The sequence below is a fragment of the Ursus arctos genome, unplaced genomic scaffold, assembly GCF_023065955.2.
Source record: "Ursus arctos isolate Adak ecotype North America unplaced genomic scaffold, UrsArc2.0 scaffold_18, whole genome shotgun sequence".
Lineage (NCBI taxonomy): Eukaryota > Metazoa > Chordata > Mammalia > Carnivora > Ursidae > Ursus > Ursus arctos.
In genome coordinates, this window is record NW_026622852.1 from 55,844,508 (window position 1) to 55,872,429 (window position 27,922).

Consider the following 27,922-nt stretch of genomic DNA (forward strand, 5'->3'; position numbering starts at 1 on the left):
CAAAAGCACCCACAGCCAGCTGGGGAACAGGTCCTTCCGGCCACTCTCCAGCTAGAGCATCTCGAGTGCTGGTGAGGCAGGGGCCGGGGAGGGAAGGTTCTGGCCACTTTGAAGGATGATCAGCCAGGTCAAGGGATCCGTCGCATGCCAACACCAGCTCAGGCCACAGGTACCTTATATCCAGTCCTGCTGACTGAGATGAAGGGAGGGTGGCCCTCATCACCTGTTTTCTGCTACAGAGTAGAAGCCCGGACAGCGCAGGTCTCCCAGGGACCCCACGTAAATGTCCATTTCCACGAAGAAGACTTCCCTGGCCTCTTAACCCATAGTGGCCTCTCCCTGCTGTCAAGTCATGGCTCCCCTAAAGCTTTCTTCCCTTCTGGGACTCACTACGGCCTTCAACACCTCCTTTGCCTTGAGATAATTATTATGCTATTCAGCTTCTATGTAAGTAAGATGTTAACTTTTGGGGATGTCTGTCTCATCTCCCAACCCCCATCACCCCCACTGCCTGGAACAGAGCAGCCCCCACTGGCCAGGGTGCTCTCTGAAGTCATAGATCCCATCCTAGTGGCAAGGACATGAGTGCTTTTTGAACTTGTGCTGAGCTGCACATTTTTCTCCTTCCATGTGAAAAGGACAGAGGCCAGAGCCTTAACCTTGTCACTAAACAGCCAAATCCCTAGAGATGATGCTGCCTGAGTGACCACTGACACCGGGAGGTGGGCTGTACAAGACAGAGACCCAGGGGTCGGGGGACAGGAGCTTTTCAGAGTCTGGATCCCCAGCTAGATCTGGCCAAGTCCAAAGCCCACTCAGTTCCTTCCTCCAGGGATGCCGCCCTTGCTAGCTGGGGCCAGCCCCTCTGAACAGGATGGAACTGACCCCCTAGTAAGCCCTGTCCCTAGTGAGTTCCACTGGAAGAGGTGCTCAGGTGCCCACAGGGTGAGAGCTCTTGCAAAATAAAAGCCCCCTCCCCCTTAATCTCAGCCCCATAGACACCTCCCCTTTTACATCACCCCCCATGCAGTACTTTGTCCTGGGGTAGTTGAAGGCCGATTTTGTGGGAGGAGGGCTAAGGCAGTGTTCTTGGGCCTGTTCGCCAGGCTCTGAGCTAAATAAAGAGTGCTCCCCGAAGGCCAGCCCTGACAGATAGAGGGTCTCCACGGGCTGGGCTCTTGTACATGCCCTGTCCCAGCTCCTGCTGGGCCCTTCGAGGCTCTGGCTGCTTCCCCAGCTCTCAGGCCCCTTTGGCCCTCCTGCCTCCCAACTCAGTCTTCTTCCTGCTCAGCACTTTCTGCAGCTCTGTGGGTGTTGGGCACAGACTCACGGCTGCCTCAGCATCTGTGGAAGGCCCAGGGTGCATTCCCACTTGCATGAAGCGCTGGCGTCTGCAGAACGGAGGAAGGGGACATCTGGTGGTAACATGCCTGACACCATGGGGACACTCACAGTGCTGCCCACCGACCTTTTCCCCTCCCCCAGACCTCAGTCTCCCTAGAACCCTCAATAAAGTCACCACTGAATGGGAAAGAGGAGGGACTGGATGTGCAGCTCCAGCACCAGTGAGAGATGGTGAACTCCCCACTATGGCAACTCGGGGATGCAAAGTATGGTCAGTGGAAGGACAAGGTCCCTCAATTCTGGGCATGTTGGCCCAGAGAGGCCATGGAGAACCAGTCATACAACAAATCAGAGGTCAAAACTACATGGCCCGGCCCAGCTGGGTTTTCACATGCAGCCCAAACAAGCTGAGAGTCCTTCAAGCTCTGAGGAAAGAGCTGGATGCCACTTCTCCTCACTGAGCATCACTGGAAGCCACCAAACATATCCTCCTCAAGGCCCTGCACAATGAGCCCACGAGCCGCCTTCTGTCACCATGCCATTCTGTAGCCGAGACACTGAAGCTCAGGGAAAACGGTGGTATGGGTTGCACCCAGCAGCCTGGTTTTAAGACCTGGAGGCTGGTGATTCAAGGGAGCAGGCGCTCTCCCTGGTGCCCCTGTAGCTGTCAGGGCCTCGCTTTCATGGCCATCGGAGATGGTCTCCAGGCTCCCTCTCCCTCATTGGCCAACCTCCATCTCAAGGCCAAAGCCAGTCCTTCAAGAGCTCTTGGCCTCTAAGGGTGTGGTCATCATGGGACTAGAAAGGCATTTCCCAGGAAGGAAAAGCCCTTGTTCTGCGGATGGAAATGTGAATGCTGGAATTCTGTTGCCCTGGGAAACAGGGTTCTCTCCTTAACTGTTTGGGACCAGACTGGAAGCCCATGGTAAGGCTTGGAATGCCCACCCAGGAAACAGTGGGCAGGGCTGGAAGGCCAGGCAGATGGCTGGACGTGGGGCATCGGGAGGCCAGGAGGTGGATCCCGCTTGCAGGGCCCACCTGAGGTCACTGATGCACCCCACCTCTGTGGGGAGCAGGAATGAGATCTCAGAGAGGGCTGGACCACGGTCTCCCCTACAGATGGGGAACACAGGCCCAGCGAGGTCATCCAGAGAGGGCCTCCACATTAGAACCTAGGTCATTCTCCATTAAGAGGCAGTGGCATGGTATGGGAAATGTCTGGGAGGTGTAAGACCCCGCTGCTTTGCGTGGCCGCACGTCTGGAGGCAAAGGCCTTTCCGGCCAGCGGTTCAGAACCACATTGCTTCTAGCGTGTGTTAGGCTTGGGACTTCTCGGCTGACCCTTCCCTCATCCGCACATGTCTTCCTTCCCCAGTATTGACTGGACACTTGAGCTCGGCTGGGCACTCAAAGGACGCTGGGGACACAGCCAGGGCCAGGACAGACGGCAGGCGTGGTCCCCATGGCACTTACGTCGCATGGGTCAGAGAGACGTCAGGATAAATCGAGGAATGATGAATGGAGGTATGAATTAACATGAATAATATATGAGTACAAATTCGTACTTGAAGTGGTTACGAGTAAGTATCCATTGCTATAAATCAGATCTACAGGATAAATTGTTTTGATTTGTGTGTGTCCAGTGTTGAGCTTGGAGAAGGGAGGGTGAAGAAAGCACTTCCAGGAGGGGGTGTGTGATGGTGTGTGTAGTAAGCATAGTAGAGGAGGTTAGAGTGTGTGAGTGTATGTGTGAGCGTGTGATGGTGTGGGTGTATGTGACAGTGTGGGTTTGTGCAGCTCTGTGTGGGAGGGTATATGTGACAGTCGTGTGTGTGTGAGGAACATTGGTGGTGTGGGTGTAGATGAGCAAGTGTGTGTGTATCATGTATGACTGTGTGCCTTGTGTGAGGGTATGTCTGTATGAGCGTGTGGGTGTATGAGTGCGCAGGGTGGCATGTGTGTCCCTGTCCCTGTATATATGAGGGTGTGTCTGTAGGTGATGGTGAGTGTGCGTCCCGGGGGACGCGTGTGTGATGATGAGTGTAGCTGAGCACATTTTTGAATGTGAGGGTATGTGAGAGTGTACGTGTGTGTATGTGTGCATGCAGGCGTGTTGGAGGTTATTTCCGGGGCCGGTGGGCGGTAAGTGGTAACCTGCGGGATGGAGATTCCACTGGCCACATGGAGGTCACCTAAGGGTGGCTAGGGGCTGCTTCTCCCAGCCTGGCTCCCAAGGGGGGCGCCCTCTGGGGATCCCGGGTAGGGACTCTCCCCGCCTCTGTGGTCCGGCTTCCCCAGCGGAGCCTTCAGAGCCACAGTTCTGGGCATCAGAAGTGCTGCCCTCCCGCACAATCGTCGCCCCAGCCGGGGAGCAGAAGCTCAGCGGGGCCCCAAGGTCAGGGAGTGGCCGGAGTGCGCACAGACCCCTGGCGGCGCGCCCTCGCGCCCCACGGCGTCTGCGGGAGTGGGGGTCCTGCGTGCGGGCGCTGCTCCGCAGGTCCCCGCGCCCCCTGCCCCGCCGCCCGGAGGCGGCCGGAGGCGGCGTCAGCGGGCTGGGTGGGGCCGGATCGGTGCGGCACTGGGAGTTCTCCAAGGTGCTAAAATAAACCCCGCGAAGGATCGGGTTTCCCGACCGAAATAACCCAGGAGCGGCCTTCGAAATGCTAACTGCGAAAGCGATCCGGGCGGGAGCGCCCGGGGTGGGGAGGCGGTGGTGAAAAATGCTGTTCGCAGGGCTCCCTCCCCCTCCTGGCAAGGGCCCCGCCACTGCCCTTCCCACCTCTCCCCTCCAGCTGTGCGTCTCCCCGGGACGCCTCCCGCTGGCCCGTCGTGGAGCTTCTTCCCCCAGTCCCTTCCCCTTCCCTTCTGGGGTCATCACAAACAACCGGCCTCCTTTGGCCATCCGTCTTTGACGGTGAGGCTTGTAGATTAGAGCCCAGCCTTCGGAAACAGAGTCATTTATTTGATAAATATATATTGGCCGCCTACTATGTGCCAGGCCCTGCCTGGGACTCCAGGCCCATATGCAAACAAGTAGAGGACAGTCCCTGCCCCATGAGCTGACACTCTGCTCGGAGGACATGAGCTATAAACGTACAGAGAATGAGTGTTACGACCAAGGGAAAAGGAGAAGAGCAGAGGGGGGTTAGGGGTATTGGGGCAAGGTGTGAATCCTGGGGTGCTCCTCTGGCTCACTCGATGACCCAGATAGACCCCATTCATGTCTGAGCTTTGATGTTCCCATTTGGGCGCTGAAGACTAAAAGCCGGTCAAGTTGCCGTGACAGTTCAGGGGCACACACTTAGCTCCAAGTAGGCACGGAGCAACTATTAAGTGCAAGTTAATGATACATAAACGCTTAGCAGTAGTGGTAAATAGCAGTAGTAAATCTTCAACATTTAAAGACAACAGATAGCAAGTGTCTGCTATGTACAAACTGCTCTGGGTCCCACAACCCGAGTCTGAATCCTGCTCTGCCTCTTCCCTGCTGTGGGTCCTAGCAAGTCGCTTCACCCTCTCTCAGCACCTGACAGGGCTGGAACAGGAAGGTTGTGTGGACCACAGGCCAGGTAGGGCAGTGGCTCAGGGGAGGCCAGGTGGTCTGCAGGCTTGGGGCACCTCCAAGTCACCTTTGCACTCCCTCCTGGTCCTTGCAGGAGGCCTGGTGCAGAGCAGTCCTCAAGAAGCGTTCCATGAGTAGGCGAGGGAATTGGTGCCAAGCCATCAGGAAATGGAGAAGCTAGGGGACCTGTGGCCAGGACAGCCTGTGGGCTCAGAGTTGCAGGGACCCGCCAGCCCACATCCCCTCACTGGCCTTGGCCAGCTCTGTGGCCTCACAGGTGATGCCCGCACCCTAGGCAGCAATTCCTCATCTCTACCATGGGAAAAGGGTGCTTGGACTTGCCGTGTTTGCCTGGACATGTCTATAATCCGTGCTTTTCCAGGTCCGGGCCCTGCAGTACGTGGCTCCTGTTGGCCTGCCAGATGCGTGCCTGAGCACATGGTCGTATTTGGCACTTGCCCTTGAACCACGTATTTCTATTCTACTTCGGTGTGCAGGGGTGTGCGTATAAGGATGGCTGTGCCAGAATAGTTTCGTATCGTCATAAAATGGAAACGATCTAAATGTCCAATAATAAGGGGTTGTTACATAAAGTATGGCCCATCCACATGACAAAATGCCAAGCAGCCATTGAAAAATGGCGGGTTGTCATGGAAACACGGCCGGGTTTATATTAAGTGAAAAGGGTAGGTTATTTTTTTTAAGGTTTTATTTATTCATTTGACAGAGAGAGACACAGCGAGAGAGGGAACACCAGCAGGAGGAGTGGGTGAGGGAGAAGCAGGCTTCCAGCTGAGCACAGAGCCCAATGCGGGGCTCGATCCCAGGACCCCGGGATCATGACCTACGCTTAACGACTGAGCCACCCAGGTGCCCCAAGGGTAGGTTATTTTTTTAAAGGGCATAAAACATATTTTTTAATGTGTATTTGTGTTTATATGATATGTAGAGATAGTTTGTTTAATATATTCTTTCTTTGATTTAATATGTATTCTTCTTTGATTATTAAAGTAATACTTGGTTTTGTAAAATATTTCAATAATTGGAAATGAGACAAGTGAGAATTCCTTTATAACCTGACTGCCCTCCTGTGAACAGTGGCGGTCTCCAGGCAGTAGGATTGTACCTATATTATCTGTATTTATTGAATTTATTTCAGTAAGCATGTAATATGTTGACAATAAGAAAAAAAAGGTAAGGGCATTGGTAAAAGTAAACTGTTTTATAAGCTGGCTGGTTATTTCATGGGTGTGTATTCTATCTCCGCAACTAGACTTCAGGAAGAGATCAATGAAAGCATCGATTCAATGAATGAATGGACTCTGAGAATCCTTGAGAAGTGGGACTGTGTGGTCTATGGTAGGGCCTCATAAAGGGGTGGAGCCTACTTTTCAGCTGTCTGAGAATGTGAATGGGGTCGCCCCACCTTATGGAGGGAGGAGCAGGTCCCAGGCTGAGTGAGCCCCTCACACCATCCTTCCACCGGCCCCCCAGAGTGAGGAACAGAGGTCAGGAGGGCTCATGGGACTCACTTGTGGTCACTAAGCTGGAGGTGGCTGAGCCACGGTTTGAACCTGGGGCTGTCTCACTCCAGAGCCACTCTTAACTACTCCCAGGCCAGAGCCCAGTTGGACTTCATGGACCTCCTCAGCATAGAGCCCACTGTGGCCCTCAGAACCTGCTGGCAGCTCTGACCAGACCAGGATGCTGACACAGGCCTCGGGGTATTAATAGCCCCAATCTGGGCTGGGCTCCTCTTCCCCTCTAGAGGTCAGCCGAGGTCAGGGGCCCCACCCAGGAAGAGTGAGATGAGTGCCCTGGTGGAGAACTGAGCAAGCACACCCAGGTCCCAGCTGTCTGAGGGATCTCTGTCTGGAAGCCCTTATATTCCCCCCCAGGGACTGCTTGGGAGTTGAACCTCCACTCTTTTAGTCTTCTTGGCTGGGGGGGCCTTCACACCTCTGAGCCTCAACATCCTCATCTGTAAAATGGGGGTGGTATCACATCTTCACGGAAAGGTTGGTTATAGAGTGTGAATCAGAGCACATAGCTCAGCACACTGCCCACTATCCACGAGTTCTGAGTTCCTCTCCGTCTGCGTCTGTCCAGGGTCCGGGAGGAGGCAGCACGGCCACCGTTCCTACCCAAGAGGCTAGGACGTCCTCCTCTGTAGCTATGTGGTCTGCATGGGACCCCCTGGAAGAGGAATGCCAGGAAGTCTGCAAGGAATCCTGGACTCAGGGCTCCTGGGGTCTGGCTTCACACCAACAGGTATGCATTGGTCCCAGACTTCGGTGGGGGGTTCTTCTGAGGGGGGCGCCCAGAGGGGAGAGAGGACTGTGCCTTTTTTGTTAAACAGGATCAGTTCCTAACCGATTGGGTGGAAGGCTCACTATGTGGCAGGGACCCTGCTCGGCATTTAACAAACATCATCTCATTGACCTCACGATAGCTTTTGAAAGGTAGACACTATGATTCCCAAGTTACAGGTGGAGAAACCAAGGCCCAGACAGGACAAGTGGCTTGTTCAACATCCTGCAGCTAGTTGGCAGCAGAGCCCAGGTCATCCCCCATCTGTCAGACTCTGGAGCCCACAGCTGGTGCCCTGTGGCCAGAGAGCACTCACCCCACCTCAGGTAGCTTAATGTCCTTGGGAGGCTCTAGACCTGGTGCCTGGCAGGCTGTGGGGTGGGCCCAGGGCTTCACAGGTGGGCTCCGTGGTTGGAAGGGAAGTCACAGCCTCCTGCCTCCATCCCAGCGGGGCAGACAGACAGGCCTTGGCCACCCTGAATTGTGAGATCGTGAGACCAGGGCATTCACTCCCGACTCTTCTGGTCACTCTATACCAGTGGCTTTCCCTTGAACCCAGACCCAGTCAGCCCTGTAAGGGCTGTGGAGACTTTGGGTTCCTCCAGTCACCCAGTGGGAGGGGACAGAGAGGCCTGACTCAAACCCTAAATCCTTGACTGGGCCCTTTGGTTTGCCCTCTTTGGGCTCTCAGCCTCTCTTGTCCTTTTGCACTATGCACCAGCCACATGGTCCTCCTGGACCTCCTGCAGGGTAGGCTCTCCCCTGTCTAGGGCCTCCCACCTGTTCTTCCTTCCTGGGGAAGCCCCCCATGGTTCCCAAGCCAAACCCAGGGCCATGGTTCTGTGATCGTACCCACATCTCTACACCTGCAGTCATTTACATGTAGTTTGTTTAATCCCCCCGAACTGAGCTTCCCAGGGACAGGGACGGACCATTCATTCACGACACGTGCCAGGCCTCTCGCACGGTGCCAGGAGTCTGATAGCCATGGGGCTGCCTGAGGCTGCTGGAGTGCCCCAGTCCTTTGCAAAACTCCAAGCGGCGTAGGCAGCCTCCAAGGGGCAGATCCATTACCAGCCGATCAATTAGCCTTCCCTCTAATGGAAATCAAATCTTACAGATTGCCATTTGATTGGACTCTGATGCATGGAAGCCAAATTCAAGACTGATGAAAAAATAAAAGTAAAACCCCAGCCTGCCAGGTTAATGAAATGTTGTCACAGAGGGGAGGGGCTGGGCCTGGCCCCAGGGGACCCAAGATGATGCTGTCAGTGACGTCTTTCACTCCGTCTGGTGCCCAGACAAGCCTTTGACCTGGCTTCGCTGTCCCGTCCACGGGACCAGGTCCAAGTGCCCAGGCCAGGGGGACGGGCAGGCCTGGCTCACAGGGGTCTGCACTGCTCAGAGGGAACCTGGTAAAAACAGGGGTTGCTCCAGAGCCCACATCTGGGCCTCTGGCCCGGGGCCCAGCTGAGGCCAGAGCAGCAGGAGGACTACATTTCCCAGAGTCCCCCGAACCCGGGGAATGAGCCATTGGAAGATTTAAATAGCCCAGGCCCGAGGCAGCCAGGCCGCAGCTGTGGACTCGTCTGCCTCCCCAGTGGCTCCATTGGCGCTGGCCTGCATCGGTGGGCTCGATTGGCTGCCCAGCTGGCACTGACGTCCCCTCGGAGCCCGGTGGCAGCCGGAGGTAAACAGCCATGTGCAATCCTCCACTCTATATTTAACAGCTGCTGTGGAGAAGACAAGGAGGCAGGGAGTGGTGATAGCTCCCGGGGCAGCTCCTGTCTTCGGGGACAAGGCCTCATAGCCAGGCTGGCACCGGCCCTCGACGCGTGAACGTCACCATGCCAGCCTCCCAGAGCCGCGCCCGAGCCCGGGACCGCAACAATGTCCTCAACCGGGCTGAGTTCCTGTCCCTGAACCAGCCCCCCAAGGGGGCCCCGGAGCCCCGCAGCTCAGGCAAGAAGGCCCCGGGCCCCTCGGCGCAGCCCCCACCCCCTGGTGATGGGGCCCGCGAGCGGCGCCAGTCACAGCAGCTGCCCGAGGAGGACTGCATGCAGCTGAACCCCTCCTTCAAGGGCATCGCCTTCAACTCCCTGCTGGCCATTGACATCTGCATGTCCAAGCGGCTGGGGGTGTGTGCCGGCCGTGCCGCGTCCTGGGCCAGCGCCCGCTCCATGGTCAAGCTCATTGGCATCACGGGCCACGGCATCCCCTGGATCGGGGGTACCATCCTCTGCCTGGTGAAGAGCAGCACGCTGGCCGGCCAGGAGGTGCTCATGAACCTGCTCCTGGGTGAGTGTGCCCGCCGCCCACCACCCACCCCGCCAGGCCCCCCCACCCCGGCCAGGATGAGTGGGGCCCTCAGAAACCAACTGCAATGATCTAATGAGGTTAGGCAGGAAAGGTGTCCCAGAAACAGGCAAGCCTCTAGCTTGGGAAAGAGAGAACCAGGGATGTGCAGCCTGGCACCCCCTCCAAAGTGGGGGCCTCGAGGATGCAGAGGCCCAGCTCTCGGCAAAGTGCACCACTGCCCCAGACGCGACCTGAAGGGAGGGAGTGCTGGAGGCTGTGGCCTTGAGGGAGGCCGTCAGGAGTCTGGTGGGGGTCCTGGAGCGGGGATCCTAGTAAGTATCCTAGATCGGGGTGACTCCCATCCCATGGGTTGGGGTCCTTGAGTTCAGACAGCACTTGTGAGCTGTCCCAATGTCCCTTCTGCTTGGTTCAGGGACCCTGCCTGGGGGCATAGGAGGTCCAGTCTGTGGCTCCGCCCACTTGTGGCCGCCTAGGGTCCTTACCTGCTGCTTCCCTAGGTGAGTCGCTGGAGGAGCGGGCCAGGTCCTTGGTTTGTCTTACCATAGTCTCTGCCACCAGCGTCTTTCAGCTCAGCACTGCCCTGTGCCAGGCGCCACATGGGACCCATGTGGAAGTCAGGGCCTCCCCTCCACTCACGGGGTGACACCTGGCCCCCATCCTGCCCACTTCCAGGCACCTCCAGATCCCCAAGGTGCTGGGGGAACCCCGGCTTCCACCCTCCATGCTGGGCCCATGTGGATCCCCTCGGCCCTCCCAGCATGGCCACCATTTTGGGCACAGGCAGGCAGAGGTCTCAGGTTCAGCAAACACTGCGCTCCGGAAAGGGTGTAGGCGGGGCACTGAGAGCTGCGGTCCTGGAGGAAGGTAGGATAACCTCTGTCTCCCTGCGCAGGTCTCAGAGGGGCTGGGGCTGAACGCTCTGTGGGTGGGACGTAGGGAGGAGGAATGGGTCAGTCGCCTCCTGCACCCTCAATGTTTCTTGTTCTTGTTTTTAAAGTGTTTACGTTACTTGTTATTTCTCGGGAATAGACAGTCCCACGTGACTGGTGCTATTATCACTCCCACTTTACAGATTAAGAAATTGAGGTTCCTATAAATAAACCGACCTGGCCAAGGCTGCAGAGCTCGAGATTTGCGCCGGGTCCGCCTGATACCCAGGCTTGTGCTCTTTCCAGGCGCAGTGCCAGGGGCTTGGGAGCGGGGGGCAGAGCAAGGTGGCTGAGGTGCCGGGGCTTCCAGGGGCAGAACCCTGTACTCATTAGCCAAGGTTACCCTGGGGCTGTGACAGCCCCAGACAGGGCAGAAGTTTGAGAAAGCTGTGTTGGGCGTTAGGTTGTCTGGTGTCCAAGGACAGGGGTGAGAAGGCACCCTTGATCCTCCCTCTCGACCCTGCCCCCTGGACCCCGTCTGCGCAGCCCTCCCTGGATGATGTTGGAGGTGGTGATGCTGGTGTTTATGGTGAGCCCAGCATTACGGAAGGCACACTATCGCTTCTAATCCTCGCACAGCCCCGGGAGGGAGAGGCAGTCATCCTTTCCCTTGTGCAGAGGAGGAAACTGAGGCACAGGGAGGTGGCTTGCCCACGGTCATGCAGCCAGTCAGAGATGGGGCGGGGGTGAGAACTGGGAGCAGCTCTAGCCTGTCAAGAGGAAGTTTCTGGCTCACTCCAGCAACCCACGCCTGTGGGCACAAGGTGTCTTCTTCAGAGGACGAAGGCCAAGATTCGAGATGCCTCCCTTCTTGAGGAAGAATTTATTGAGCTTTATCAAATACTATGCCATGAACATCCCGATTTCATAATTTAAAAATATTTTTGTTGATGTAATAAGATAAATATTAATATACCCACTTTACAGATGAGTTAACTGAGGCTCAGAGGGGTCAAGGGACATGCCCACCCCACACAAGTGTTAGTGGTCAGCCCAGGAACCAAAACCGCATCCTCCAGATGGCAAACCTGTCACCTCCCCACTCACCGTCAGTCTGTAGGCTGAGCATACCACCCAATCCATTCCAGAAGCATGAACTCAGCAAGGAGGTGAAGGGTCATATATGCAGTAAGGGGCAAAGGGTCTGGGGGGACGTTTTCCACCTACCAGCCCGTTTGCTTGGGTATCTAGTTACCAAGACCACGGAGAAATCAGGGCCCAGCACAAGGCGGCCACTCCACAGCAGCTGCTGAGAGCAGGTAGAGAGCTCCATGGGTTCAGCTCACTCTGGGGGGAGGCAGAGCAAGCCCTCCAGTTCCATGGGAGGAAACTCCAGCAAGTAGCCAAGGTGGGTTCTAATCCCACAGCTCTGGCCCACCTGCCAAGGGGGCTGCCTGCGCCATTCTGCACCTGGGGAGAGCAGCCCATCCACTGAGCTCAAACCGCAGGGTTCTGTCTATCCTTCAGTCTTTGGGGGGGGCCAAGGGGGCAGCCTTCAATCCTAGAGCACAGGCTCCAAGGCCAGACTGGGCTCTGTCCGTCCTTCTGTGATCCTTTCTCTCTCTGTGAACTTGGTCAGGCCGGGTCCCATCCTGGAGCCTCAGTTTCCCAAACTGTACATGGGGCTCCAGGGCTTATGGAAAGCTGAGAAAGCACTTGGCACAGGGGTGGCAGGTGAACATCCCCAGTGGGGGTCCAATGACACCCAGTGCCCTGGGATCGGAGACCCCACCTGTACAGTTGGGAGCTGGGGTCCCTGCGGCCCCAGAACAGAAAATTCAGGGGCCTTGGGAAATGGGAGCTGTAGCCGAGGGGCCTGGGAGGAGTCCCAGCTGGGCCAGGAGGAAGTTCTCTGCACCGCCCCCCTGCTCCGCGTTCCCTCCCCCAGGGCATGCTGCCCAGACTGGAGAAAAAGCCAAAAGGGATCTGAGCAGCTGGCAAAACCTTGGTCTCCAGAGTCAGCTGGACCTGGGTGCAAATCCTAGCCCTGCTGTGGGAACTCGAGCAAGCGACTTGGCCTCTCTGAGCTTCATTACCCTCATCTGTCAAATAGGTGGCTGGGACACTTCACCGAAGAGCACACATTAGAAGCTTGGCGCGTCCCAATGCCCGTCAGCGCTCATGAACCAGCGGTGACCACATCCTCACCATCACCGGTATCAAAGCAGTCCCAGGCCTGCAGGCTCTAGATGCCTGTGAGATGCCTCGTCCCCTGCCTTGTCCCTCCCCTGCAGCTCTCAGCTTGATGATCCCAAGGGGAGCCACGAGACAGGCGGGACCTAGCCCATCCCGGTTTCTTCGTGGGCCTGTCCTTGGTGGACAACGGCTCCCATGCCCTGTTGCCATGATCTCTTTATTGGGATTTTCCCAATTATGAAAACTATACATTCTTCTTTTTCTATATCATTTTTTAAATTTTTCACTTATTTGAGAGAGCAACAGAGAGAGCACAGACAGGGGTAGGAGCAGAGGGAGAAGCAGAATCCACGCCGAGCAGGGAGCCCCATGCAGGGCTCAGTGCCAGGACCCCAGGACCCCAGGATCATGATGTGAGCAGAAGGCAGACACTTAACCGACAGAGCCACCCACACGCCCCTCTGTATCATTTTTTATTGTGAAAAATAGACATGATACAAAACTTACCATTTTGACCACTTTTAAATCCACGCTTCACAAGCATTAAAAACATTCACCGTGACCATGCCCATCTCCAGAACTTTTTCACCTTCCCAAACCGGAACTCAGCCCCCAGTAAAGACTAACTCCCTATTTCCCCTCCCCCAGACCCTGGCGCCCACCCTTCCACTTCCTGTCTCTATGACCTCGACTTCTCTAGGGACCTCGGAAAAGTGGAATCACACGGTATTTGTCCTTCTGTGTCTGGCTTATTTCACTTTGCCTAATGTCCCGCAGGTTCCTCCATGTCGTAGCAGGTGACAGGATTTCCTTCCTCTTTAAGGCGGAATAATGTTCCACGGTGTGGGTAGACCACACCTTGTCCATCCATCGTCCGTCAGTGGGCACTTGGGTTGCTTCTGCCTTTCGGCTGTTGTGAATAGTGCTGCTGGGAACACAGGTGTGCATACATCTGTTCAAGTCCCTGCTTTCAGGGCTTTGGGATAAATAGAAGTGGAATTGGTGGATTAAATGGTAATCCTATGTTTAATTTTTTGAGGCACCCCCGTACTGTTGCCCATGGCCGCTGCACCGTTTTCCGTTCCCACCAGTAACGCACAGGGGTTGCAGTTTCCCTAGGTCCCTGCCAACGCCTGTTTTCTGGTTTTTGATAATAGCCATCCTAGTGAGTGTGAAAAGTGGTATCTCATGGTTTTGAGTTGCATTTCCTTAATGATTAGTGATGTGGAGCTCCTTTTCATTATACATTCTTACAGTCTGGAAAATGCAAGCATTGTAAGGACAGACGACGAGAAAAGTGAGTGTCTCCCTTAAACCCCCTCCCCAGGAATGACATCCGCTGCATGGGCCCCTGGCCCCATGTGACACATGCTAACATAGCATCTGTTTCTGGGATGTTTTGCCAGCTCGGCCTCCTCCTCATGGGCAGCAAAGGACACGCTGGGCCGTGAACGTGCCCTTTGGGATCATGATCTCAGCCCCACATCCCTTCGCCTCAAGCTTGAAGGTTCAGAAACCAGACTGGTCCCTCGGCCTTGCAGCACCCCTACACCCACCCAGCCTCCTTGTGTAGACCCTCCATATAATCCGTGCTGTCAGCTCTCCCTCGCCACCCACCGGGCCCTGCTCTCAGGGCAGCGTGGTGATGACCATCCCCAAGACTTGCGGAGCCTGTCCCTAACTGATGGCGACCTAGGCTGCCCCCAGCCTTCCCTGCCAGCTCTGCAGGGGGAGAGCAGCCCGCCTCCTTCCCCCACCCCTGCTTCACTTGTCATGTCTCAGTGGGGCTCAGTGAGATGTCAGTCCCTCTGGGGGGCCTTCAGCTGCCCCCTGCCCAGGCACCGTCCTGACAGCTGCCCTTGTGGCCACGAACAATTGTACGGGCTCGTGTCTACACTGCCTGGTGCTCAGCTGAATGAATAGACGTTGCTGTCAGACTCCAATGCCCATAGTTTTGATTTCCTTGTACCCCGACGGTTTTCAGAGATAAGTGGAGCCGGCTTAAGTATCTGGATTCTTCCTTGAGCAATGGAAACCTGTGAAGTTACTTACGAAGCTTCGGAACGTGCTCAGAATCACTCAGGCCAGGGGAGATAGAGACAGGCCAGGGCCACCCTGTCGCCTCCCGGGTGCCTGGGGCTGGGGGCGTGGCTCTGGCTGCCCTCAGGGGCTGCCCAGGTCAGGAGAGGCAGCCGGCATGTGTTCGCGCGTGCGCGCGCGCACACACACACACACACACACACACACACAGCCCAGCGAAGCGGATGTCCCAGTGCTAAGAGACTAGAAGGTTCTCGCCTACTCTCAGGACTCCCCCACCCCCACCCCACCCCTCTGCTCCCTGCGCCCCTCCCTGAGAGCTGCTTCCCGCCGAACCATGCGCTGGTTTTTTTAAATAACTTGTGTGTGCGTGTGCCGAAGTACGGGTAACATCAGCTTACCCCCGAGACCACATTTAAGTGCTAAATTCGGGAGCAGCAAGTGCATTCACGTTGTGTGCAACCATCACCCCACCCACCTCCCAAAGTGACGCTCCGACCCCCCGGTGACCAAGAACTCCTCCTTCACTTACTTCCCTTGGCAGAGTGTCCGCACCCATCCCCCAACTCCTGGTAACCACTGCTTTCTGTGTCTATGAGCTTGTCTATTCTGGGGACCTCATAAAAGTGCAGTCATGCAATATTTGTCCTTTTGTAAAAATAACTTTTTTTTAAAGATGTATTTATTTGAAGGGCGCCTGGGTGGCTCAGTTGGTTAAGCGTCTGACTCTTGATTTCGGCTCGGGTCATGATCTCAGGGTCCTGGGATCGAGCCTTGCCTGTCTCTCTCTCCCTTTGCCCATCCACGCACTCATGTGTGCTCTCTCTCTCTTGCTCCCCACTCTGTCTCAAATAAATAAACAAATCTTAAAAAAAAAAAAAAGATTCACTTATTTGAGAGAGAGCGAGAGCAGGGAGGGGCAGCGGGAGAGGGAGAGAGAGAATCTCAAGCAGGCTCCACGCCCAGCGCAGAGCCAGAGGCCGAGCTCGACCTCACGCCCCTGAGATCATGACCTGAGTCAAAGCCAAGAGTCGGGCGCTTAGCTGACTGAGCCACCCAGGCGCCCCTGTAAAAATAACTTTTTAAAAATGTGCCCAAGTAATGCTTGCTTGTGGTAAGGAAAAATTTTAATGCAGAATCACAAAAAGACCATGAAAATCACCCTTGTCTTCCCACCTAGAAGCATTCAGTGCTTCCTGTTACCATTCAGTGTGGTGCCGTCCAGACTTTTTTCTCTGCCTACGAACACATTTACATCTTATTGTATAAGAAAAGTGACCTGCTGTAAATCTTGTTTGGTGCTTATCCTTTCCCACTTAACAAAAAGCCCCACCGCGCTCCCTCGTGGCTGTAAATACACAGCCGCCTCATCGTTGGCCGTGGCCTCCGAGCGCACCGTTGTCTAGACTTGGCCACCATGTGTCCCATCTGTCTCCTACTCAAGGGCACTGGGTTGGTGCGGTTTTCAGTGTTATGAAGAATGCTGCAGCGGCCGTCCTTGACCATGAATCATGGTGCACATCCCTAATTATTTCCCAAGGAGATATTCCTACAGGCGGAAGAGCTGAGTCAAGGGACATGTGTTGTAAAGGCTCTGGGTCTGAGGTCAAATGCCCTTCAGAAAGTTGAGGCCCATTTACACCGCCCCACAGCACTGCGGGCTGGTCCCCCAGCTCCTCAAGAGGCTGGAATAGGGGATGAGAGGCGGGGTCGACCCCCAGGCCAGAAGGGCTGGGACCCCTCCTCCCAGCCTCCACCAGTGAGGGTCACGGCCCACAAACCTGTCCCCGCCACAGCCAACAAAGAGCCCCTGTACAGCCGAGCTTTGCTTCTTCCTGAGTCCACCACCTCCCGCTTCCCACTTCCTACCCAGCCTGATTCCCAATGCTGGAAAGCAGCGAATGCTCCACAGGGGCCATCAGAGGTCATCCCAGCCATTCCCCTGCCTCCAGGCAGACACGCGCACGTGCACACACACACACACACACACACACACACACGCACAAGCAGCCAGTCACAGGCAGTTGAGACCTCAGGAGCAGCCAATTCCAAATCCCCCATGATAGCTGTTCTTTCCTAAGAAAGCTCTGGTTCCTGCCTCACCCCTGCACCCCTGTGACCCCCCGGTTCCTTGGGCAGCACAGGCCCCCAGTGTCTCTGGGCTGGGGAAGGACAGTGAGCACCAAGGCAGGGTCTCGTCCTGCTCTGAGGCCGGGAGGCTGCCGGGGCAGGAGGGCCTGGGGAATGGCTGTGCTCCCACCTGGGTGTCAGGCGCCTCAGAGTCCCGCTTGCTGAGAGGCTCTGAGCATGGAGATGGCCACCAGGACGGGCATGAGAGGCGGTGAGGGAGGCCAAACCCTGTCCCAGGCACCATTTATGAAGCGCTTCCCGCGAGCAGCCCTCCGAGCAGCCTCCAGGATTTTGTCAGTGAAGGGAGGGAGGCTCTGACAGAGGGACGTGCCAAGGTCATGCAATTCGCAAGCAGTTGACCTTGAAGGTGGCCTCCGATTCTGGAGCCCAGGTGCATGCCCTGGCTGACAGCGGGACGTGGAGGCTGGGGAGGAGGTTACCTGGTCGGCTCCGCTCAGGTCAGCTGTCAGGGGACAGCAGGCTTCGGCTACTCTCCTGCCCCTCGCCCCTGAGCATCCTGCCAGGCCGACCTTCCCCGAGGGGCCCCCCTTGCCTCCCTCCAAGTCCAGGAGGAATGTAGGTCAGGGAACTTAACAGTGCCGTGAGAGCGGAATTCACGGAGGCCTGAGTGATGGCGCCATTTGCTTCTATTTCTGGGGTCTAGATTATGCGCAGACAGTGTCGGAATCACGGTCACAGCGAGGGCTGGCCACAGTGCTGGAGGAGGGGAGAGTCGCCCTGTCTGGGCAGCAGGAGCGGAACTGGGGAGTGGGAGGCCCAGGGGAAGGCCATCCGCCCCGCTGGAGAGCCATCCTGAGTCTTCAGCTTCCCAGCCTCAGCACGGGATGGGACGGCTGCCGTGTGGTGACGGGGAGACCACCGGCCCTTTGCACCTGCAAAGGAACTCTGTTTCAAGTGCTTACCGCCCGCCTGCCGCCTTGGCCAGAAGGCGCTCTGCCAGCCTGGCTTTCCGGCCCCAGGCCCAGCCCTGCCTGACCTACCCAAGAGCTGGAGGTCAAGGGAATGAATGAACAAGGCTTAAGATGGCCAGGACAGCGGGATAGCCAGGCTGGCCCAGCGGTTTCCGAAGGGCATGGGGCAAAGGGGTAGCGTCTCTACCTCATTATGGCCTCAAGAGACGGAACTAGCCAGAGATAGCAGCAGTTTCCCAAAGGCCCAGATGCAGGGCTTTTAAGTCGTGGGACACAGGCAGCTCCTGTGGAGGGGGGCGGGCAGGGGAAGACCGCGGGGCCGAGCACCCCCCAGCTTCAGCACAGGGCCGCCTTTGTACTGAGCCTTTGTGTATGCTTTCACTGGGGAAAAAAGGTTCTGCTGTTGCTACAAAATGTGGAGGGTGTGGGTCTAGCTCAGTTCTTGACCTGTGGATCCTGACCACCCATGAGGAGAGCTGGGGCTTGTGGGGAGATTGGGGCACAAGCCCATCTTGCCTCAGCCACCGAATCTGAGCGGTGGGCCTGGGGCACCCGCTGTGCAGCCTAGAGGTGCCACCGCTGCTCCCTCCCTCCTGCCTTCCTCTGTGGACACGTCTGCCAGGACTCACACTTGTCTGGGAAGGCAACAACTTGCCGAGTTGATGAGCCCTGGTTTTCTGGCTGAGAAACTTGGTCACAAGTTGGACAGACAACTGTGTCTTCCAGTGGCTGGTGTCCTGTTTGGCTCTATTTCAGGGCCTAATCCTAGTCTACGTTAGCCCCCCAGGCCCTGGCAGCCCACCTGACACCCGGACTGTGGCTGGCCACTGCCCCCCAGCACCAGGGAAGCCCGGGCCCTGGACGCTCTGACTTCTCTTCAGGTGATGGAGGTCTCAGAACCGGGGCCACGAGTCTGACCCTGGTGGGTCCTCACAGAAGGAAACCCTTTTGCCAGTGCCCCTGCTTGATGCCAGCTAGCCGCCAGGGTCAGGCCAGCAGGGACTGAGGGATGATAACAGGCCGTGCCATCGACCAACACACACAGGCTGTGCTAGACACCTCTTGGGCACTGATGAGCTCACTGTGTCCTGTGACAAGCCCGTTCCAGGCGACTGGGTCAAGGTCCTGAAAAGTGAAGGGCTTGTCCTTAATTAGTGCAGGAAGAACTTGACCCCACCCATGATCCTGGAAGCTGCAAGTTGAACCCCCACCCCAAGAACTGCCCCCTCCTCCCTGGTCTTCTGCCTCTGCTGCCCCTTGAAGCCGAGAGCCCCAGGGGTCAGCTGCCTCCCTTCAGCTCCCACCTGCCCTGGGGAACTGCAGTCCCTGGTCCCTCTCTCCTGCTGAGACTGTGACCTCCCACAGGCTCCAGGGGCTCACAGCCTGGGCCTGGCCTCCGCCTGGGTCAGTGGGCTGGCTGGCCACACACCTCCCCAGCTGGCCAGCTCCCGGGAACGAGCTGCCGTGGAATTGAGGAGTGGATGCCTGTGGAATGAGGTTCTCTCCCTCCCTGTGGCTCTTCCTCCCTCAGGCCGGTAGGCTCTCTGTCTACTACTTCCTGCTCCTGTCCTCCCTCGCTGGCCAGGCAGCTCCCAAAGTGGGCACACATCAGCCAGCCCTGTGGCTACTGAGAGTGGAAGGGGAGGGGTTCAGGGGTTCAGATCCCAAACCAAGAGACCAGACAGCAGGCAGCAGCCCTGCGGGGTGGGGGATGGGCAGGTAACAAGGAAGGCCAAGAAGTTGTACACTGACCAGTGCAGTGTTCATTTGGAAGCAATCTGAACGTCCCATGCTGGGACCTTGAAATAAACACGCCACGGGGCTTCATCTGCCACAGCTGTGGGAGTCGGGGGGCAGGGGTGTGGCCAGACTCTCCAAAGCAGGTTACAGAACCGTGTGCAGAGAGTGGTACAGATGTTATTAAATCTACGTCCTGTCGATGGATAAGGGTCTGGAACGGCGGCGACCTCTGGGGGGCGGGATTGCAGGTGATTTAAAATGTTGCTCTTGTTTTCTAATCTGTAAACTACTGCATCTTTTTTTTCAAAAGTTGGTTGGATTTTTCTCCATGTCTGAGCGAGAGCAGTTGTAGGCCAGCAATTTGGACATCCACTGCGGTTTCCAGAAAAGCTCCGGGTGCCGGGCTGCAGTGAATTACCGCATAGCGGCAGCATTCGTGCTGTGCCGGGCATGTCGGGGGACCAGCTCACCCCAGTTTGCTGGGACGTCCCTGTTTGAGCCCTGAATGTCTTGTGTCCTGGGAAACTGCTCTGTCCCAGGCAAACACGGGATGGCTAGTCACCTGTGCCCGACACCCCCAGGAGGTAGGTGTCTGTGATCTCATCGTCCTGGTGAGAAAAGGTGAATGACTTGCCCGAGGTCGCACAGTCCAGAGGCTCCCCGGGCTGGGACACTCGTGAGGTTGGTTGACACTATGACGCCCGGTCTCCTCTATTATCTGAAGAAGGGCTTCTAGGTGCTGTGATCTGCAGGGGTCTCCAAGGGCCTTTCTAAGGTGGGGAGGGTTTCCTCGGAGATTGCCCCCCCATTGGCTGTCTGGATGGCGCTGTGATCAGCTGGGTGAAAGCGGAGGCTTGGCACCATGACTTCCTCTAACAGCACAGAGAGAGAGGGCACCCCTTCCAAGGCCACACAGCACGGAGTGGATGGGGGATGGCAGGATGGATGGAGACCCACGTCCTCCCCACCCCCGTGCTCCCAAATGGGAGAAGAGCCCTCTGGCCACTCACAGCAGGCAGTGACTCCCCTGTCATCTAAAGACTGCCATTCTGTGCCTGGCCCTGGGCACAAACCCATGAACAAAGTAGCCTCGGCCCCCGCCTCCATGGAAAGATGGTGCAGGAAGGTGGGGGGGAGCCGATGCTCAGGGTCTCACCAGCCAGAGGGTTCCTTGGTGGCAGCCGGGCGAGTGACGTGGAGGGGAGTGGTGTGCTGGGAATGCGCCATTTGGGGCCTGACCTGGAGGCCTGGGAAGACCTCCCTGGGAAGGAGATGTTCATGCCAAGGCCTGAAGGATGAGGGAGAATAAGTCAGTGGGGGAGGGAAAAGGCAGAACCCTCCAGAAAGGAGGAGCCACAGGGGTGAACACTCCCATCTCCTAGGCTTTGTCTTGTCTTCCGTAAAATGGGGGTGATGCAGTTTGGCTGCTGTGGAAACTAGTGTGACAGTCCTTCCCAAAGTGACACAAGTGACACGTAGTGTCACCACAGGATGCGGTGACTCCTCCGTAGGTGGGCACCAAGAACTGGACACAGGCGCCCGACACATAGTCGTACACAAACATTCGTAATGGCCAGGAGGCGCCAGCAGCCCGGATGTCCGCGGACAGATGGACGGAGACACCAGCGGTGCTCGCTCCAGACGGGGGAATAGTATCCAGCCTTAGCAGTGGGGAACGGACGCACCGCGGGGGTGGGCCCCAAGTAGCTGGTGCCTAGTGAAAGCCACGCACGCAAGGCCACGCGGGCAATTCCCTGTCTGCGAAACGTCCACAGGAGGCCAGTCCAGCGAGACAGAATGCAGACAAGCGGCCGCTGGGGCCACGGGGAGGTCGACAGGGACTGGTTGCTTGCCGGGTACCAGACTCCCTTTCGGGATGATCCATGTGTTTTGGGACTGGGTAAAGGGGATGGTTGCCCAGCCCTGTGAACGTACTAAATGCCACTGAGCTATGCGCTTACAAATGGTTCTTCGTTGAAGTGACGTGTATTTCACCTTAACTTTGAAAGAGCAGGGATGGAGGGCGCCCGGGTGGCTCAGTTGGTTCAGCTTCTGACCTTGGTCTCAGCTCGGGTCTTGATCTCAGGGTCATGATTTCAAGCCCCACATTGGGCCCCATGTTGGGTGTGGAGCCTACTTAAAAAATAAAAATAGGGCGCCTGGGTGGCTCAGTCAGTGAAGCGTCTGCCTTTGGCTCAGGTCATGATCCCAGGGTCCTGAGATCAAGTCCTGCATCGGACTCCTTGCTCAGTGGGGGGGCTTGCTTCTCCCTCTCCCTGTGCCCCTTCTGCCCACTCAGACTTGCTTGCTTGCTTGCTCGTGCTCTCAAATAAATAAAATCTTTTTAAAAATAAATAACAAATTAAAAGATAGGGATGGTAATGTGCTGCTCTCAACACGGCAGGGACTTCGGTGAAGTCCTTCGAGAACGATCACCAGCCAGGGTGGTGGGTCAGGCCCTTCGAGGGGCCCACAGGGGCCAGCAATGCTCCCCTAATGACCCACACTCTCATGCAGCACCTTTCCTGAGCACCGTGAACAAACCGGGTCCAAACCCTCATGGAGCACCTGCGGCATCAGGGAAGGGAGCCGAGAGAAATGCTAGGAAAGTGTGTGATGTGTCAGGGCTGAGAGACGCTATAAGGAAGAAGTCCGGGAGGGGTAGAGAGCTCCAGGGCTTTGGTGAACAGGTGGTCGGGGAGGCACGAGCCAGGGGGGATATCCCAGGGAAGGGTGTTCAGGCTGAGGGAACAGCACGGGCAAAGCTCCGAGGTAGAAACACTCACCCAGGGGTGAGTGTGGCTGGAAGGAAGAAAGCAAGACGGGGTGGGGGCACGGAGCTGGGAGGGGACGCTGACCGACCCTCGGGTCTCTCTCTCTCTCTTGCCCTCAGCTCTGCTCCTGGACATCATGACGGTGGCCGGCGTCCAGAAGCTCATCAAGAGACGTGGCCCGTTCGAGTCGAGCCCCAGCCTCCTGGACTACCTCACCATGGACGTCTACGCCTTCCCCGCCGGGCACGCCAGCCGCGCCGCCATGGTGTCCAAGTTCTTCCTCAGCCACCTGGTGCTGGCGGTGCCCCTGCGCGTCCTGCTGGTGCTCTGGGCCTTCTGCGTGGGCCTGTCTCGCGTGATGATCGGCCGCCACCACATCACCGACGTCATCTCGGGCTTCATCATCGGCTACTTCCAGTTCCGCCTGGTGGAGCTGGTCTGGATGTCCTCCAACACCTGCCAGATGCTCATCTCTGCCTGGTGAGCCCCTGCCTGCGGCTCCAGGACCCGGGATGGCCCAACAGAGGAGGCGGGAGCAGCAGGGTGCCGCAGCGAACCCGCAGCCTCACCGCCCCCATCTCGGTTGGAGGCTGGCGACCTTGGCCGGGCGGCCCTGGGGGGGGGGGGCCGGTGTAGCCAGTGTGGCCGGTAGTGCCGAGCATCCCCGCTCCTCCGCGGAGGCTGCGAGTGTCCTCTCGAGGCGGCGGGGGGCCCGTGGGACAGCCGTGCTTTGCTTCTGCCCTGGAGAAGAGAGGCGAGAACCAAGGTGGCAGGAGCGGGGCCGAGTCTTGTCCTGTCCCTTCGTCATCGTGACTGCTGAGTGCTTGGCCGTGCCTCCCCCCCCCCCCCCCCCCCCGTGCCGCAGCGCCATGCCTGGCGAGAGACCCCAGCCACCGCCCACCACAGGTGCCACTGCCATTAACGGCCACCGACAGCTTAGGGCAGCACTTTCTGAAGGGCGCCCTGCCAGACGCCGGCCTGCAAGACGCTTTGGAAAGAAAAAAGGTTTTGTGGTCAAATAAATTTGGGGAATGCTGCATACTCTGCCCCATGCTGGCCGTTCACGAGGGCCATTGTTGTCATAAAGGCTCTGACAAGTCCTGTAGAAACGCTTCCTGTCAGACCCGGTTTAATTCCGTGTTTCCTCAACTTATTTGACCACAGACCCCTTTTCTTGAGAAAGAGCTACGAACCCCCAAAGATCTGCAGTCTCCTCAAGCACGTTTTGGGAGATGCTGCCCAGGATCCGGAGGGCCTGAGACGCGAGTGGGCCTCTCCCAGAGCCAGGGGAGACCCAGTGTCGCGTGCCGCCTGCGGAGAGCCCCCTGCCACGGGCATCGGTGCCGCTTTGGCCCCCAGGGGCCGGACTCCATGTGACCTGATAGGTCGTTTCCAAGCAGCCATTACGGATGTGCGTTTCATGCGACAATACAGATGACATGCGTTGGACCCTCTCCCACGTGCTCTCTCGTCCTGTGATGCACATTTCCGGGCAGGACAATCTCTGTTGACATCCAAGGGTGGGATTCCTTCAGCCCCAGATGGGCCAGGGTGTCATGTGGTCAGGCGGCAAGGGCTCCTAGATCTTTCCAGGCTGGTGGGTCATTCTCCCTGAGGTTGCTGTCGGGGGTTCCCTTCATCCCCCGGGCCCTGCGCTGACCCGTCTGCCCAGGGCCTGGGTCATAAACAGCTTGGGAAGCCCCCAGGGTGCTGATGTCGGGTCTCCCCTGGGGGCCCAGACCCTGTCTCATTCCAGCCTCAGGCCTCCCTGGCTCCCTGCCCCTGAGCCCGTGGACAAGCCATCAGGCCAACACAGGCGACCCCAAGGAGAGCCGTGACGAGGGGCGTCTGGGGACCTCAGGCTGGGGCCAGCCAGGAAGCAGGGGAAGAGTGTTCCGGCCAGGAGGAAAAGGGGGCGAGGAGTCCGTGCTTGTCACAGATGAGATGGAGCCCCTCGTGGCTGCGTCCAGAGTGCAGGGTAGGGGGGAGACGCGTCAGGCCAGGGTTGAGACTCAGGGTTCCCTGAGCAAGCACTTAGTGTGTAAGGGCTTGACACCTCACGTCAACCCTCTGATGTGGGGCCATGGACGTGCCTGTGGTGAGGATGAGAAAAAGAGGCCCAGAGAGGGGAGGTGACTTGCCCGAGGTTGCAGGGGGCAGCACGTCGCAGCCCAGCGCCCACGTCCCCGCACTTGGCTCAGCCTGGCTGCCGCGGACAGCCACTCAGCTTCCCAGGGCCGCCGTAGCAAAGCGCCACAACCCAGCGGCCTAAAGCCCCTGTGAGACTGACTCTCTCTCAGACCTGGAGGTAGAGGCCCAAAATCAGGGGGTCCGCGAGGCCATCCTGCCTCTGCGACCCTGAGGAGAGCCCTGCCTTGCCTGTCCGGCTTCTGCTGGTGCCCGGGGTCCTGGCTGTGTCCCGGCCACGGCCCCGCAGTTGTCCGTCTCTGCCTCTGCCCCGGCAGGACCTTCTCCCTGCGTCTGTCTCTGCTGTGGGGGCCGCAGTCACAGGGGATCAGGGCCCACCTCCTCCAGTATGACGTCATTTTAACCAACACCTTCATCACATCTTCAGAGACCCGATTTCCAAATAAGGTCACAGTCATAAGCCCTGGGAGTAAGGACTTCAACATAGCTTTGGGGGGGGGGGGGCCCAATTCGGCCCATAACACCTACGATCCTTTGGGGGAGGAAACCACCTCCGTCTCAGCCCGGCCATGGGGACAGGGCAGGGACAGGGCACATTGCCTTTGGCAGAGGGCCCAGCTGCCAATGATGGAGGGGGGTTGGGTGTCCGGACACAGAGTGTTCCACCGGCCTGGCCCTCAGGGCTGACCACCCGCCCCTCCTGCAGCAGGGAACCCGAATCCTCACCACGTCCTCAATGGTGTGGTTCCCCCCACAACCGGGCCGGGACATGGCCCCTGCAGACAAGACCCTGCCCCCCTCCCCCACCCATTCTCCCAAGACCCCGGGGCATCTCTCTTGAGCCTCCAGGGTTCCCTGCCCTGCTGGGGGTGCAGGACATCTACACTTTGTCTTTCCCCCGAAGGAGCTCTGGGGTGCCAAACCGGCCGGGTCACCACGATGAAAACCCCCAACTTCCAATCCGGAACGTTGGCTGCTTCTGGAGTCTTTAAAATACATTCTGCACGTTTCCACAGATGCTCCCAGGTGGGGAGTTTCTGAGATGCTGAGCAGAAGGGGTAAGGGTGTCTTCTTCCCGCCTCGCCCCCACCCTGGGAATCTGTCATCCACAGCCGAGCCTGCTCCAGCTCCGGGCTGGGGACGGGCTGCTGCCCTCTGGGGCCCATCTGCAGAGGGGGGTGGTCTGTGGAGTCTTCAGAATGAAGAATGGAGGGCTCTCAGCAGCCCCCCTTAGGCCCAGAGGGGGCTGGTGGAACCCCAAGTGCCTAATAAATGGTTAAGAAGAAAGGCCCTGGGAAGTCTTGTCTGGGAGGCACGTCCTGTGGGGTGTCAGTAACACTGGGTGCCAGAGACCCAGGTCAGGCCCACGCCAGCTCTTCCTGGCAGGGGTGACATCCCCTCTCAGAGTCGCCATGCACTGCTCTGTCAGATAGGGATGACAGTGGTCCCTGGGAGGTCATGTGTGACTCTGGGGTGCCCTCCATGTGGGAGCCTGGCAGAAGGGCTGTGCTCTAGGCTGCTGCCCTGGCATCATGATGGGCCCATCCGAGGGGGGAGGGGTTGGCAGGGAGGCCACGATTCCTCAGGAACCCACCATCACCCCCTGTTCCTGGAGAGCGCCTGGGGGGATGGCAGCAGGCAGGGGTGGCTCGGAGACGGCTTCCAGAGCCCCAGTGATGGAACCAGAGAGACAGTGTGTATGTGTGCTCACGTGGGTGTAGTGAATGCCCTTCCGTGACCAAAGCCAGTAACTTCTCTCTTTATTTATGGTGAATTCTTTGGGGGTTTTTTTTTGAAGATTTTATTTTATTTTTTTGAAGATTTTTTTTTTGAAGATTTTATTTATTTATTTGACAGGGAGAGAAACATCGAGAGAGGGAACACAAGCAGAGGGAGTGGCAGAGGGAGAAGCAGGCTCCCCACTGAGCAAGGAGCCTGATGCTGGGCTCTATGTGGTGTTCGATGTGGGGCTCGATCCCAGGACCCCGGGATCATGACCTGAGCCAAAGGCAGACGCTTAACGACCGAGCCACCCGGGCGCCCCTATTTATGGTGAATTCTGAGAGTTGGTTTCTGGATGGTAAACCAATCCCGCATACCTGGGATAAATCCCAGGGGTCAAGATGCAGTACCCTTTCTAAATATTGCTAGTTCAGACTGGATGAAGGTTTTGTTAAGGATTTTTGCCTCTATATCCACGAAGGATATTTGTGCTGTTTCCTTGATCTGTCTGTCTGCTTGGGTCATCAGGGTCATGCTGGCCTCTTCCATGTTTCTGAGAGTCTGTGTAGCACGGGCATGAGATTTTTCTTTACCCCTAAGATCTCAGGCCTCTCCTTCATTCCTAACATCTCAGAAACCACTGCTCAGTGGAACTGACCCTTCAACTCACAATCGACTCCTGGGAAAGGAGAGGAGGGGAAGGGAAGGAAAGGGAGGGGAGGGGAGAGGAGGGGAGGCCATATTTTACAGGCAAGAAGAAGTATAGTTGATGCACGATGTTATTTTAGTTTCAGGTATACCACTTTTTTAAAAAACAAAGTCAAATCCCACCTCGCTAGAGGGCTGCCATGTTGTGTGAAGTCCACCTCGGCCAGAGTCCCCGCCGGTGCCCCAGGCTGGATGTCAGGTACGGCAGGATCAAGCCCCAGGAGCTGTCAATACGACACCTCCTCGGCCCTTCCTTCCCTTCCCCCACTGTTAGCTGGACCCAGACCCCAGGGGCCTCCACTTGCTCCTCCTGGGGGCTGGAGCTGGTCCTGAATTCACCCAGTGCCCTCCACTTCCTGGTGTCTAATCTTTCCCATCCCGTCCACCCAGCATCCCCCTCCCCAGGCCCAGCTGCCATGGCAAAGGCGATCCCTTCCCAGAGCACAGAAGAACAGGAATCCAGAGACCACCTGCAAGAATCATGACCACGCACACCGGCAAAGGTCATTTCACTGGATGAGCAGATCTGCAAAGGTCCAGGCAACACAAAGAACAGGAACGTGTGGCTTGTTCCTGATGTTGCTGTGACCAAGGGCTCCGAAGGAGTGTGGGCAGCAGGGCCGTAGCATGTTGGGGGGGATCTGGCCACCACAGCCCTCAGTGACTCCTAGTGTTGTAAGGAAAAGGCCTGAGAACATGTCCCCTCAAGGTGGCCCTGCCCCAAAAGTGTGGGCCAGAGCTTCACACACCTGGGTTTCATCTGTCAAGGTCACTTGGTTGGAGGGCCAGGCTGGCGTTGGGCTGGGCAGGGTGGTGTTGAGGAAGGAGTGCACACATGGGAGTCAGACAGATCTGGCTTCAAATTCTGGCCCTGACGAGTCACTGAGCCTTCTGAGCCTCCGTTTACCCCTCTGTAAAATGGGGTTAATGCCTTCCCTGCTCAGGTGTGAGTATTAGAGCAAGGAATGCAGAGCACCCAGATTAGGCCTGGCACACTGACGCTTGCAGAGGAAAGAATGAGCTGCCCAGACCACCGCAGCTCCGGAGAGGACCACGCATGTCCCCTCGGCACTCGGCGACAGATGCTTACGGGCTTGGATGGGCAGGTGTCAGTTGGGAGTTCGGGAA

The 27,922-nt window shown here is 57.4% G+C and overlaps 1 protein-coding gene and 1 long non-coding RNA gene across 3 annotated transcripts in view; both read left to right on the top strand.

The window, feature by feature from the left end:
- Window positions 1–2,719: 2,719 nt before the first annotated feature.
- Window positions 2,720–25,651, top strand: PLPP7 (phospholipid phosphatase 7 (inactive)). 2 transcript variants are annotated; one of them, XM_026514208.4, is made up of 5 exons: window positions 2,720–2,868; window positions 5,634–5,787; window positions 7,016–7,177; window positions 8,947–9,514; window positions 22,336–25,651. In XM_026514208.4, exons 4-5 carry the CDS (start codon window positions 9,064–9,066, stop codon window positions 22,698–22,700), a joined length of 816 nt encoding a protein of 271 aa, XP_026369993.1. In that variant the 5' UTR covers window positions 2,720–2,868; window positions 5,634–5,787; window positions 7,016–7,177; window positions 8,947–9,063; the 3' UTR covers window positions 22,701–25,651. The 2 variants fall into 2 exon arrangements, with proteins under 2 accessions (XP_026369993.1, XP_026369992.1); XM_026514207.4 differs by lacking the exons at window positions 2,720–2,868; window positions 5,634–5,787; window positions 7,016–7,177 and having other exon boundaries at window positions 8,771–9,514.
- Window positions 25,652–26,870: 1,219 nt separating this feature from the next.
- Window positions 26,871–27,922, top strand: part of LOC123001895 (uncharacterized) — a 30,800-nt gene continuing 29,748 nt past the window's right edge. The window contains exons 1-2 of the long non-coding RNA XR_008959837.1: window positions 26,871–26,993; window positions 27,185–27,297. This is a non-coding gene — a long non-coding RNA (uncharacterized LOC123001895). The remainder of the gene's footprint in view (window positions 26,994–27,184; window positions 27,298–27,922) is intronic.